The sequence below is a fragment of the Ochotona curzoniae genome, unplaced genomic scaffold, assembly GCF_017591425.1.
Source record: "Ochotona curzoniae isolate NIBS_2020 unplaced genomic scaffold, NIBS_Ocur_1.0 contig_4514, whole genome shotgun sequence".
Classification (NCBI taxonomy): domain Eukaryota; kingdom Metazoa; phylum Chordata; class Mammalia; order Lagomorpha; family Ochotonidae; genus Ochotona; species Ochotona curzoniae.
Genome location: NW_024466312.1, coordinates 5,373,460 through 5,388,277, shown reverse-complemented (window position 1 = coordinate 5,388,277; position 14,818 = coordinate 5,373,460). Strand labels below are relative to the sequence as shown.

General features: G+C 39.5%; 1 protein-coding gene across 1 annotated transcript in view; it reads left to right on the top strand.

Moving 5' to 3' along the window:
• The window catches only part of USP37 (ubiquitin specific peptidase 37), a 78,042-nt gene that overhangs the window by 2,141 nt on the left and 61,083 nt on the right, over positions 1–14,818 (top strand). Inside the window, exons 2-3 of the mRNA XM_040986514.1 lie at positions 9,422–9,646; positions 12,698–12,869. Coding sequence (XP_040842448.1) covers positions 9,491–9,646; positions 12,698–12,869 — 328 coding nt within the window. The 5' untranslated portion in view covers positions 9,422–9,490. The remainder of the gene's footprint in view (positions 1–9,421; positions 9,647–12,697; positions 12,870–14,818) is intronic.

The window sequence follows — 14,818 nt, the reverse complement described above, 5'->3', positions numbered from 1 at the left end:
AACATTTGACCAATATTTTTGTTGTGCAGACAGATTAAGGCACATGTAAGAGAAAAAGGGTTTTCTGACTTTGGATAATGTTGACATTCTTATAAAATCATTCAGCTTTTAAACTGTATCAGTTAGAAATAAACTTTATATCAACTTCCTTCTTTCACTCATAACACTAACTTGCTTTTACTTTTTAATTTTTGCTGTATCACTGATTTTATGTCCTTTGTGCATTTGCTTTATGGGTCTTTAAGAAAAAAAAGCCCTTGAAAAATCAGTGTAGTGGTTTGTCTGTTCTAACAACAGATTGAACTTTGAGACCAACGTAAATAGACAATGCAGTACATTTCATACTTAGATTATGAAGGTGATTTTGCAGTTGTATTGTTTGTATATTGTATAGTATTAGGATTGAAAAATAGGAAGTAGGAAATAGGAAGCAGGTATTTGAACTTATTTTCTAGGTAGTGATGAGCTATTTGTTGGAAAGGGAGTTAGCATTGGTAGCAAGTACTTGGTATTATCAAATGCTTTTATTCTGTTGGAGTACACAAGTTCTGTGTCTGTATCATGCCTTCTCCCTCTTTTTAGGGAGGGGAGACAACTAGCAAGTGCAGGTTGGTGGAGTAATTGTTTGGACAGGGCATTGTAATGCAAAGGATTTGTTGGTGGGGTGGGAAAATCCTGACACCAGAGAATAAAAAGTGATGGCCATGATTTAGTGAAGAGGATGAACTGTGGTAGTGGTTAAAAATGTAGGTTCTTGGGACTGCCGCAATAGCATAGTGATTAAGCTCCTCACCTTGAACGCACAGGAATCCCACATAGACACCTATTCTGATTCCTGTGGCCCCGCTTCCCATCCAGCTCCCTGCTTGTGGCCTGGAAAAGCAATCTAGGATGGTCCAAAGCCTTAGGACCCTAGACCTGTGTGGGAGTCTCAGAAGAGGCTCTGGGCTCCTGGCTTCAGATTGGCACCGCTCTGGCCATTGCCGTTACTTGGGGAGTGAATCAATGGACAGAAGATCTTCCTCTCTGTCTCTCCTCCTCTCTGTATATCTGCCTTTCAAATCAAAATAAATAAATCTTTTTTATATATTTTTTTATTTTTGACAGTCTTTATATCGTTAATTAGGGCACAGAGGTTCAAGGGCTACAGGAAAGTGGGTAAACCTATTATTTCCACATTTTTTTTCCCTGTATCTGGGGAAAAGGGGGAGATAAAGGGAGAGCCCCACCCAGTCTCCCACCCATCCCAGGTCCCTGATGTGGGGCATGCTCCAAGGTCTTGCTCAAGTGGTTTTGATAGTTTAACAGTTCTGAATTGCTGCCTGCTCACCATTCCAATCACGATGAGGTCACTGAAGAATCCACTGATTGACATAGTTCATCTTAGAGTCTCAGTTTGCCCAGTTTTTCACTGCCAATATATGGCTGGGGTAGTTGGTTGATTTGTTTTGTCCTCTGTCTTTTCATGGTTGGGGTTCTGAGTCCAGCAGTTCAAATGGGGAGATCCCCAAAGACACTTTACTGAAGTGATCCCAGACCTGATTCTTGTGTGTACTTGGAAAGTGCAGGGCCTAGCACAGTCCATCGCCCGCAATAGTTGGTGGTTGCAATTGCTAGGTTGGTTCTGTTTCCTGCTCTGTCTTCCACTGGAACCAATGGGTGTTGCAGTCCAGCCTGATTCTGCCCAGCACACACTCGGCCCTCACACAAATCAGTGGGAGCTGCAGCCTAGTTGGAACGACCCACAATAACCCCCACCAGGCCTGCCCTCTGAAAATAAATAAATCTTCAAAAAAATTTTAGGTTCTTGTATTAGATGTAACTTGGTGTTTGGCTGATGCTGTCTGAATAAATTAATCTCATTAATCTTCAGTTTCCTCACCTCTAACATAGAGATAACAGTAACCCATATCTCTTGAGATTCTTGTGAAAATTAAATGGAAAGTAGTAGTTGTTACATAATAAATATTTGTGAGATAATAGCTGCAGTGATGAATTTGAGTAATAGGAATGAAAAGACTGGATTTTGGGTGGATGAGAGTGAAGTTACTGTTAGTGTTAAGATTCCTTACCTGCAAATGGTGGCAGAACATAAATTTGGAAGTCTGGGAACCTCATTCTCACATATCCATCTCTACTAGTGCTGCCTTCAGTCTGGGTTAGCTCAGTAGGGGATTTTGTTTGTTTGTTTATTAAGTGAGCAAAAGAGTTTAAAGTAGATATTGAAGAATTTAGTAGGCAGTGAGAGGTATTTAGGACCTGAAAGAAAGTTTCCAGAAGTTTCAAAAGAAAAGTGAAAGTAGTAAGTTTACCTGCCTTTTTAAATTTGTATCAACAACTCATGGAAGTGGTGTTTTAAAACTTAAGGTGTCACTATCTAACAGTGCTTATAAAGTTAACAAAGGATATACTCCTTTACATAGACTTGTTAATTAGAGAATGTAGCAGGGATAGACCTAGACCCAAATTGATCAAGATGCAATTTCTGGTAGTCCTCATTTTACACTGCAAATGTATTCCTAAAGTTCCCTCTGTGTGCTGCTTTTCATGTTTTAAATACTTAAAACGTGTGGTTTTAAATACTTAAAGCAAGTGACTTTTAAATAGTCAAGGAGTTATTATTATATAGCTGATCACATTCTTCTTTTTTTGCATTGTAATTTTGTGTATTGGAATCTTTTAAAAAGGAACACTTATATTTTCTTTAGCTGAATTGATGGCTCCTGGAGAACTGGCTTAACTGCAAAATATCAGTAGTTTCCCAGGAACAGTCCATTGCGTTTGTTATTATTTTTAAAGATTTATTTTATTGGAACGGCAGCTATACAGAGAGGAGGAGAGACAGAGAGAAAGATCTTCCCTTTGATAGTTCACTTCCCAAGAGGTCACAGAGGCTGGAGCTGAGCAAATCTGAAGCCAGGAGCCAGGAGCTTCCACCGTGTTTCCTATGCAGGTGCAGGGTCCCAAGACTAGACTGTCGAGCTGGGCTGGACTCCATTGCCTTTGACACAGGATCAGAATAAAGGTGAATGGTTATTACATAGGGTTATAGAGTTTTTCAGTAAAAGTCACTGAAAAGTAAGTAATAGTTTTGTTTTGAATGGGTTTCTAACAAGAGCATGCAAATTAGAAAGAGTTGCTGGTTTTCTGTGTTTATTTTGTAGTAGTAGTTTTATGCGTTAGCATGCCTTCTCCACCAAGAAATGTCCTCTGGATAAAGATGTTTCCAAGTGGGTACCCAAACTGTGAGCGTTTAAACAAATAGATAAGGGTTAGAAGCATTTTTGCCTCATGTAATTGATTGAACTTTTGTGGAACGCTCACCGTTGAACAGAATTTTTAGTAACTGATGAGATTTAAGGGAAGGAGGAATAACTTCATGTTGATTATCCTTCATTTTCTTCTTGATGCTTTGATAAGAGAATGCTTGTCTTGGATCCATTGAAAGCTTGACAATTCCCAGATCATACTTAATACTGAAAAAGAAATGGCTTTTTTTCTCTCTACTAAGTAGGGCAAGTCCTGATAATATGATGAGCATACAGCAGTGACAATCCATTTAGTACAGAATCAGAGAAAGGACTCAGCAGAAGCACAGAGAGAGAAAGTTTTATGATATAGTTTCTGCTAAATTTGTGTATTGAATCCTTTGGGTTTTTTCCCGAGGAAGGAGATTGCTAGTAGAAAAAATTTTAAAAATGCTCAATATCTGAAGTAAAATGTTATGATTAACCAAAACTTTGTGAAAATGATTAGGAAGCATAGAGAATTAAGGAAAAAAAAAAAAAAACAGAAGTACCCAATAATAAGTTTATCATACACTCTAACCTGAAATCTTCATCTCTAAGTTTTATTAAATAATATGTTCGACAAGTATAAGGTCACTGATTTTTACATTTGTATGGAAGGCAAATAGTATGGTGATGCGTTTATATTCCTGTTTATTCTGACACCTTAACCAATAATGACACATAAGGAAAAATGAAGAGCTACGACTCTTCATAGGGAGTTTCTTCTTTGAGCAGTAACAAGAATCTCAGGTGGGCAGGTCTGCTGATTTTTAGATAGTGTATTCTGTAACTTATGCTTAAATGGTGTTTTTTTCCCATTGAGTTCTTTTTTTTTAATATATAAAATTTTATTTTGACAATCTTTACATAGTTAATTAGGGTAAGAAAGTTCAAGGGCTACAGGAAAGTGGATAATACTAGTATGTTTTCCATATTGTTACCTTCATGTTTAAAGGGAGGTATTAAGGGAGAAGGCCCACCCAATTTCCCACCCTCATTGAGTTCTTAATGTATCAGAGCAGCTTTGCAGTTAGTGGAGTTGAAATACACTTGGGAAAAACTGTGATATCTTCAAAAGATGAGCTATTTGCAATATAATAGTGGCAGTCCTCTTGTGAAGGATTTAGTAGTTATAGCCCTATGTTTACCATACAAAGGAAGGCTCTTTTTCTTTTAAGATTTATTTATTTTCATCAGAAAGGCAGATATACAGAGTGAAAGATTTTCTGTCCCAAGTGGCCACCAATGGCTGAAGCTGTGCCCATCCAAAGCAAGGAGCTAGGAGCCTCCTCTGGGTCTCCTGCATGGGTATAGGGTACCAAGGCTTTAATCCATCCTCTACTGCCTTCCTCGGGCCACAAGCAGGGAGCTGGATGAGAAGTGGAGCAGCTAGGACAGGAGCACCCATAAGGAATCCCAGCGCATACGAGGTGAGGTTTTAGCCACTGAGCCATCATGCTGGGCACACAAAGGAAGTTTTATATCAGCTTCTGTATATTCTAACAGCAAATTGAATAAAATTGATAGTGCTGATTTGTTCATTATTCTTGAATAATATGTTTTTGTTTGCTGGGTGTCAGACACTGTCCTGGTGAGGAATGCAGAGATTAAAGAGAATCTTTGTGTAATAATTGTAGAGAATTTTGTGTTTTCTGTTTTCAGATAACAAAGTCTAGAGAGACAAAGAAATAAACACTTTATAATACAGTGTGCTACAATTGATGTAACTGAGCACAGAGAACAAAGGGAGGCTAGAAAAGGACTTAAATGTTCTCATGAATCGGGGAGAGAACAAGTGAAAGGAAGCCAATAAAGGTTTCTTAAAGAGGGTTATAGCTGAAATTGACCTTGATTTTAGAGCTTGGGAATAAATTTTAAAAGATTACAGGTGAGGAAACACGAAAATTTTCTACACATAACCTCAGTGTGTACGAAGATATAGTGAGTGGTATGGGAACATGTGGGTCTTGGGTATTGCACAATAGCCTTTTGTTGGCTAGGATCCCATATGGGTGCCAATTCTAGTCCCAGCTGCTACACTTCCCATCCAGCTCCCTGCTTGTGGCCTGAGAAGTCAGTTAAAGGATGCCTCAAAGCCTTGGGAACCTGCACCCATGCAGGAGGCCGGGAGGAGGCTCCTGACTCCTGCCTTTGGATTGGCTCGTCTTTGGCCATTGTGGCCATTTGTGGAATGATCCAGTGGACAGAAGATCTTTCTCTTTGTCTCTCCTTCTTTCTGTGTTTATCTGCTTTTCCAATTTAAGATAAATAAATAAAAAGAAGAACATGCAGGTCTTGGGAGAGATTAGAAATCATTAAGGTGACTAGGCGTGAACATCTGCTTGGGCATGCTGTGGAAAGCAGGGCCTGGATGATGAAGGGCCCTGGTCATTTTGGTGAGGTAGGGTTTCATTGTGAGGATGGTGGGGAGCTGTTAAATGGCGTGATGGAGGAGAGGGATGTGATTCGGTCTGTATTTGGTATCAAGCTGTCTGAAAGGTTTGTGGGAGTAGAACTGACAGGCTTCTGCTGACCTTCCCTTCTCCTGTCCAATACCCATAGTTCAGGAGGAAGGTAAAGACAAGGAGTAGAAAAAGAAAATTGTATTTTTTGTAGTACTGAGAGGCAGCCTGCAAAAAAATTCAAGGACATTCCCAGACAATGAAACCACATTATTAATTATGGAAAAGGGGTACACTTGTGCATCGTTAGCCTCAACTTGTGTAGTTCTTAGATTAAGCAAAATGTCATATTAACAGATGGTCTATAAAGTGTAATGATTTTTGTTACTTTGGTTGATTTTTAAAAAGATTTATTTATTTTTATTGGAAAGGCAGATTTAGAAAGTAGTGACAGAGAAAAAGCTTTCATCTGTTGATTCACTCCCCGAGTGGTGACACGGGCTGGAGCTGAGCAGATCCGAAGCCAGGAGCTTCTTCCAGGTCTCCCACATGGGTGCCGTGTCCTAAGGACTTGAGCCATCTTCTTTTCCTTTTCCAAATTGTACTCATGGAGCTGGGTCTGAAGTGGAGCAGCTGGGACATGAACTGGTTCCCATATGGGATGCTGGTACTACATGCAGAGGATTAGCTTGCTGTAACAGTGCTCGTCCTGAAAAATGGACATTTTTTGAATAATAGCTTGTATGTCTTTATTTCCCTTCTTAGAAATCTGTTTGGCAGTATGAGGTTCACCATTTCTACATAGTAACAATCAGAACAATTGTTCATATTTTGCCTAAGTCATTTCTGTAGTCAGCCTAGCCCTGTAGGCAACTGAGTTGATAACCACTGTTAACATTTATTAAGGTCTGGGGCCAGTGTTGTGGTATAGCGGCAAAGCTGCTGCCTGCAATGCCTATTTTCCTTGTGTCCCAGCTGTTTCACTTCCAGTTCAGCTCTCTATAATGTGTCTGGGAAAACAGTGGAAGCCTCTGGGCCCCAGCACCTGTATGAGAGATTGAAGTAAAGTTCAAGCTCCTGGCTCAGGCCCTGCCTGGTATAGCCTAGCACTGCCTGTTTTGTGCATCTAGGGAATGAACCAACAGATGGAAGATCTATTTTTTTTATGCTTTCTCTATTAACTCTGCATTTCAAACAAATAAATAAGTCTTTATTTAAAAAAAAAAAAAAAGCTAGGCCTGGTGCAGTAGCCTGACTTGTTTAAGTCCTTGCCTTGCATGCACCAGGGCCCTATATGGGTACTGGTTTTCCAAATTGTACTCATGTCCCAGCAGCCCTGTTTCCCATCCATTTCCCCGCCTGTGACTGGGAAAGCAGTTGAGGACAGTCCAAAGCCTTGGGGCTAAGAGGCTCCTAGCTCCTGGCTCCAGATTGGCACAGTTCTGGCTGATGTGGCTGCTTGGGGAATAAATCATTGGACGGAAGATCTTCCTCTTTGTCTTGCCTCCTCTCTGAATATCTGACTTTCCAATTTAAAAAAAAAAAAATAGGGAGCCCAGCGTGGTAGCCTAGTGGCTAGGGTCCTTGCCTTGCATGCTCCAGGATCCCATATGGGTGCCAGTTCTAGTTCCAGCTGCTCTACTTCCTTTCCAGCTCCCTGCTTGTGGCCTGGGAAAGCTGTAGAGTCTGGCTCGAGGCATTGGGATTCTGTACCCATGTGGGAGACCCTGAAGAAGCTCCTGGCTCCTAGCTTGGATCTGCTCAGCTGTTGTGGCCACTTGGGGTATGAACTAGCAGATGGAAGGTTTTTCTGCCTTTCTGTTCTTTATTTCCAATAAAAATAAATAAATCTTTTGGTGGAAAAAAACCTGCCAGGATTAAGGCAGTTTTACTGAAATTTTTGCAGGAAAAATTACAGATAAGGATTAAAATTTAGAAAATAGATGCTAGCTCATTAATATTAATAACTGCTACCTGCTGAATATCTCATGTGACCTCATTTCATTCTGCAAACACAACAGCGTTTGCTTTTACTATTCTGTGGTTGAGTAATCATTAGAGAAGGTAAGATATAAATTAGTGACATCGCTGTCTCCTAATTTCAAGACCCAGAATTCTGTCCTTTAGCAGATTACCTTTTCTAATTCAGCTGTTTGTACAGAAGTAAAATTTAGCTGTTTAAGCTATAAGCCAGAATTTGTTTCAGAAGTTTGAAAGTGATATAAATAAAATTTGGTTTGGCAGTTTTAGATAACTGCTTATGTGTGTGTATGTATAGCAACCTTTCGTAAAATTCTCTCCTATTAATATTATGTTATTAATACACCATCTTTTGATAAAGCTGGCTTGAAAAGTCGTAGTCATGTCATTATAACTATAAGTCATTTTTAGGTATTACAAGTTCAGTCGGCCTCGGCACGATGGCTCAATGGCTAAATCTTCACCTTGTAAGCACCAGAATCTCATTTGGGTGCTGGTTCAGTTCTTGCCCTGGCTGTTCCACCTCCCATCCAGCTCCTGCTTGTGTCCTGGGAAAACAGTGGAGGTTGGCCCAAAGCCTTGGAACACTGCACCCACATGGGATACCCAGAGGAGACTCCTGGCTTCTGATTGGTTGTGATCATTTGGGGTTTGAACCTGTGGACAGAAGATCTTTCTGTCTCTCTCCTGTCTGTAAATCTGAATTGCCTTTCCAAAAAAATAATAGTAGTAATAATAAATAAACCTTTTTTTAAAAAAGCAGAAATTCAATCAGTGTCAATGGCGTGCTGTAGTGGGTAAAGCTGCCACCTGTGCACTAACATGTGGGTGCTAGTTTGTGTCCTGGCTATTAAACTTTTGATCTAGCTCTTGATCTAGCTCCCTGCTGGTGGCCTGGGAAAATAGTGTAAAATGTCCCAACTGTTTGGACCCTTGGCACCCTTGTGGGAGACCTGGATGAAGTTCCTGGGGCGTGACCTAGTAGATGGAAGGCCAAGATGTCTGTCTCTTGTTCTTTATTTCTGTGTAACTCTGTCTTTTCAAAACAAAACAAAACAAAACAAAACAAAACAAAAAACAGTCGAAGAGCCTGAGTATTTCTGAAAGGCAAGGTAAAATTGGTAAAGATTATTTTTCTAGGATTGGTAATGTTCAGTGTACAAAAGGGGTAACAGACTTTGTTTTCCATAGAGATTAAATGGTTTTTCCTCAAATTTTTGAGGGATAGTCCAACTTCATTATTTCAAAAGTTTTATGCATTTGGTTGTTCTGTACATGTGGCTATGCTCACACTGCTGATCGTGAGATTATTAGGGAACTTTGCTTTTGGGGAGGAGCACCACTGTAAGAAATGGGGTCAATAATAAAACTTTTATTCATAATTCAAAACCCATTGTTATTCATGAGAAAACAGAAGAATCAGTGTTCCAATGGAATCTTATTTCTAGTTGACATGTCTTTAGTGACAGCAACAGGGCAAAATTTACGTGTTCATTGACACAGGTATTAGGCATATGATAAAGAAAGGAGCACATGGAGAGAGAAATACACGTGGCGAGATGCCATCACTGAGTTGCCTGTGCCTGCTTCGGTTTTCCTTTTCCATGTGCTATCCAGATGCACGGGATGCTTTCTGAGACTGGTTTACTAAAATGGGATAAGGGACAGATTTGATTCATTAAGCAATTTTTATACTTTATTTTAATCACTAGTAGATTGTGACTTTTTACTTTATTTTTCTTCCCTTAGAACCTGTCAGGTGAAGGTGTATTTTTGCTTTTTATTTTGGCTAGAAGCAAATTTATTTTTAAAGGAAGTATGTCTCCTCTGAAGATACACGGTCCTATCAGAATTCGAAGTATGCAAACTGGAATTACAAAATGGAAAGAAGGATCCTTTGAGATTGTGGAGAAAGAGAATAAAATCAGCCTAATAGTTCACTACAACACTGGAGGAATCCCAAGAACATTTCAGGTATTACCAAGTTTCAATCTGGAATAGATTTTGAAGAGAATTGTCTAGTAAATAGCGGTTCTTACTGTTAGCCTCATAACAGCCCTCCTAATTAATATATCTTACTTATTATTTCTAGAATATGAGTAGTTTTATAATGTTGTAGCATTGTTGACAGTGTATGATAAAGAGTTGGAAGAGTCACTACTATTGAAAAGAAAACTATAGGGGGGAGTCACTAAGTAGAATTTGAATTTGCATATCAGCTATTTTAAAAACAATGTTAGAATAACTTTTTTTAGCATTTGTAATGCATTATTATTTAATATTAGCTTTTAATGGAATTTGTTAATATCTTTTTTGCTGGTTTTCTGCTGTTAGTTTCAAGGATTTAAAAAAAATTATTAATATAAGTAAAGAATATTTATATCTTCTAAAAGCCAGTGAGACTGCTAATTACTTATCTTAATAAAAAAAAGGGTTTTCAGACAGAAAATTCGGTTTTTGTTGTTGTTAATTGTTTTAATTCTCAGCTCACATAGGCACTGAATAGGTATTCAGATATTCAGGAAATGTCAGTCCTAAGGAGCATGATGAGCATGCCACAGTGCCAATCAGCTCGCTTCTGGATCAGGTCACAATCAGTGTTAATTTGTCAAACACCCACATATAACTGTAAGGGTTACTGTGTTAAGGGCTAAGAAATCAAACTTAACAGTAACCAAATGCAGTGTCAGCTGTAAACATATTTCAGAGAAACCGAGGCAAGATAAATAGGCGTTGGAGAGTCAATGCCAAGAGGATAAGCTGAAGAACTAGGTAGGAACCAGACCCTTTAAATGTTTTCAAGATTTATTGAGGTGGTGGTGGTGATGGTGGAGAGGGAGAGAGAGAGAAAGAGAGAGAGATGTCTTCCATCCACTGGTTCACTCCCCAAAGGCCACAACAGCCACAGCTGGGCTGATCCCAAGCTAGGAGCCAGAGGCTTCTTCCAGGCCTCCCACATGGGTGCAGGGGCTCAAGCACTTGAGCCATCGTCCACTGCTTTTCCAGATACATGTCAGGGAATTGGAGCAGTGAATGGGGTGCTGGCACCACAGGCGGTGGCTTCACGCACTGCACCACACCACCAGCACCCAAACCAAATCTTGAATTTTTTCAATTTATTGTAAGGGGTCTTATGTTCTAAGGAGCAAATATCTCAAATTCATATTCCTTTGGAGACTAAGCAGATGGTTTTATTTCAAAATATAGTAGGGAAATGAGGGCATCTAAGAGATTAAGAATTTATATGGGAAATGAAAGTTCTGAAGGAAGAAAGAAGAAAGATTTGAAAAGATTTCAAGAAGACTTAACCCATTAAATTTAGGAGGTGAAGGAGAAAAGAATTAAGAGTCCTAATTTTTTCATGCATGGTCATTCCTTTCATGTCCTCTGTCAATGTCAGTAGAGGGAAAGGAGCAGTGTGTGAGGATTGGGAAAGTTGCGTTGTCTGAGATGTCAGACCTTCAGAGGGTAAGTAGGACTGCAGCTTTAACAGAGAAGCCGAAGACTTAGGATAGAGGAGTTGGACTCCTTACTATGTGGGTGCTTGCAAAAATCACGGAGGCTAGCAGGTGACCAAGTGACCAAGTTCAAGATTATTGTTATTAGTTCATGAATACGGGTTTTAATATTTGATTTTTTTTAAGTGGTAAACCAAACAGTTTTGTCTTTTGTGTGTGTGTGTGTGTGTGTGTGTGTGTGTGTGTGTGTGTGTGTGTGTGAATGTTTTACTAGAGTTTCTTCTCGAGGACATAAATCTAGAAGCTTCCTTGGAGCTACAAAAATGTCACTTAAAATTTGGATATAAATTATAAACTTTTTCATTCCCATGTATAAATGGAAAGAGATTGCTTCTTCCTAATTTTAGAAAAAGTGTAACTATGTTATTACTTCATTACTCTGTTTAGAAATTGTGTCTCAGCAAAGGGCACCTTTAGAAACCTAAGTGCATGCCTGCCAAGGGAGGGAAATAAGGAATAAGGCTGCCAGACTTTATTAAAGTAATTACATGATTTTATTTAGTCTTTAAAAATTTCATTCAAGGACCCAGCGTGTAGCCTAACGGCTAAAGTCCTCACCTTGCACACGCCAGGATCCCATGTGGGTGCTGGCTGTAATCCCAACAGCCCCACTTCCCATTGACTCCTTGCTTGTGGCCTGGGAAAGCAGTCCAGGACAGCCTAGGACCTTGAAACCGTGCACCTGTGTGGGAGACCTGGAGGAACCTCCTGGCTCCTGGCTTCAGATTGGCTCAGCTCTGGCCTTTGTGGCCACTTGGGGAGTGAAGCAGTGGATGAAAGAACTTCTCTGTGTCTCTTCCTCTGTGTATATCTGACTTTCCAATTAAAAAAGCAAATAATAAATCTTTTTAAAAATTTCATTCAAGATAAATTGAAAATTATTGCTTTTTTAACACATTTTTGAAATCTCAGAGAAGCTAAAATGAGTTACCAGTTGTGAGGAAAAGTATCATTAAAATAACAGTTTTTTGATGTGCTCATGGTCTTTGTAACTTAGTGAAAGCTAAATGAGTCTGCTTAGACAGTTGCAAAAGGAACATATTCTTATACTGGGAAAGTTAAATTTTTATATTTTGTTGGGAGTTTTAAATTATTTCCTGAATTGCAACTTGGGTTATTAATATATCCTTTTACATTGCAGCCATCTAAACAGTTTTGTCAGTATTCTAGCAGCTATTGCCTTTAAAAGGAAATGGTACACAATTGCTAATTCATTAGTTTTTATTTTTTGTAACTTTATAACTAGATTTGAAAATGTAGAATTCCCTACCATAAAATAAAGAATGCTAGGATTACTCTATGAAATGGTTTTTAATAGGATGTGTTTGTGTCTTACCAGGCAAATCTTTGATATAAATGTTTCAAGAAATCACTTCTCTTGATTGAAAAAGAAATGACTAGAAAAAATGAGAAATGTAACTTAGAAAATGTAAACTTTAGTATTCATTACACAACTTAACTGTGTTACGTGTTTTTCATAAGAGACTCTTGCTTTTGTCTTGCTTAGCTAAGTCATAACATTAAAAATGTGGTGCTGCGACCCAGTGGAGCAAAACAAAGTCGCCTGATGTTAACTCTTCAAGATAACAGCTTCTTGTCCATTGACAAAGTACCAAGTAAGGATGCAGAGGAGATGAGGTTGTTTCTAGATGCAGTTCATCAAAACAGACTTCATGCAGGTGAGCACTAATCATCCAAGCTGTTGACATTAGAACAATTTTTTTTTAAAGATTTACTTTAACTATTTGAAAAGTTGATCAGTAGAGAAAGAGAAGAAATATATTCATTCCATCTGCTGGTTCACTCCCCAAATGCTTGAAGCCAGGCCAAAACCAGGAACCCAGACCCCCATCTGGGTTTCCCATATCTTCTGCCATTTTCCTGAACAGATGGGAACAGGGTCGGGTGTGGATCAGCTAAGACTTGACCAGAACTCTTGCTAGCATCCAAGGTAGAGGCTAACATGAGCAATTTTCAAAGAATGAGAACAAAGATAGAAATATGACAGAACACATAAGGTACCTTTGTTGAGGTGCCTGGCTGCACTGCTCTGGTTTGGCTCCTGACTCCAAGTTTCTGCTAATGGGTTCCCTTGGGAGACAATGCTGATGGCTCAAGTGAAGGATTCCTACCAGCTTTGTGGGATACCTAGAATTAATTCCTGTCACCCAGCTTTGGTGAGATGCATCTGTGGCCACTACAGGAATTTAAAGAGTGAACCAGTGATTTGGAGCACATTCATGCTGTCCCTCCCTCCATCTCTCTCGACTGTTATTGCTTAGGGAATAAAGTTAACACCTGCAGCACTGGCAACTCAAATGGGCAATGGTTTGCATCCTAGTTGTTCCACATCTTATTTAGCTTCCTGCTAATGGCCTTGCCAAAGCAAGGGGACCCTTCTGCCCACATACATGGTAGACTTAGAAAACACTCTCGACTTCGGCTTGGCCAGGACCTGACCTTTGCTGCCATCCGGGGAGTAGATGGAACATCCCTCTCTCTTTCTGTAACTCTGACTTTCAAATAAATAAATAAGTCTCCCCCCCCCCCAAAAAAAAAACCAGAAAGAAAACAATAACTAGACTATAGATGATATTCCAATAAATACTGATTCAAACATTCTTAGCAGAGTACAAATAAACTGAGTTCAACAGCACAAAAAAATGAGTACATGCACTACAACCAAGTAGGATTTATTTCTGGGATATAAGATGGTTCAGTATAAAAGCATTTGACAGAATTCAACAAACGAGTAAAATCAATTCAGCATAATAAAAGCCGTAGTTAATGTCATACCCAAGTGTTGCAGGACAATTCACGTGAAAATACTAAAAACTAGGCCAAGTGCGATAGCCTAGTAGCTAAATCCTCACTGGGATCCCATATGGATGTGTCCTAGCTGCTCCGCTTCCCATCCAGCTCCCTGCTTGTGACCTGGGAAAGCAGTTGAGGATGGCCCAAGGCTTTGGAACCCTGCACTCACATGGGAGACCTGGAGGAAGCTCCTGGCTCCTGGCTTCGGATGGGCTCAGCTCCAGCTGTTGCAGCCACTTGGGGGGGAGTGAACCAGCAGAAGAAAGATCTTTCTCTCTATCTCCTTCTCTCTGTAGATTTGCCTTTCCAATGAAAATAAATAAATCTTTTAAAAAAAGAAAAGACTAAAAGCCACCTAAATTCTTATCCCACACCAAAGAATATTTATGTGGACAATGAATTTTCAGTGTGCAAACACAGGATTTATTTATTTAAAAAAATTTTTTTTAAATTTGTATTTTAAATTTTGAATTTTATGGTACAATTCTGCAGAGCCTGGAATTGCCCCCACCCAAAACGAAAGGTTTATTAAAGATGGAAGCCTCCTGCATAGCATTAGGAGTGGGGAACCAAGGGCAGAAAGACCCAAGAAGATGGTGGAAGTGATGTCTTTAGTAGCAGAACAATGGTTTACAGTGAACACAAAAGGACAAAACCTATCAGGAACAAGCATTTTGTAAACTTTAGAGACTCTTCCTTCTCTCATTCCAGCAGAGGTGACCCTGACTACTCATTAACCCATCTCACTGTCACATCATGAATGAAAAACTGACAACGTTTCCTCTAAGACCAGTAATAGTACAGGGTGTCTGCT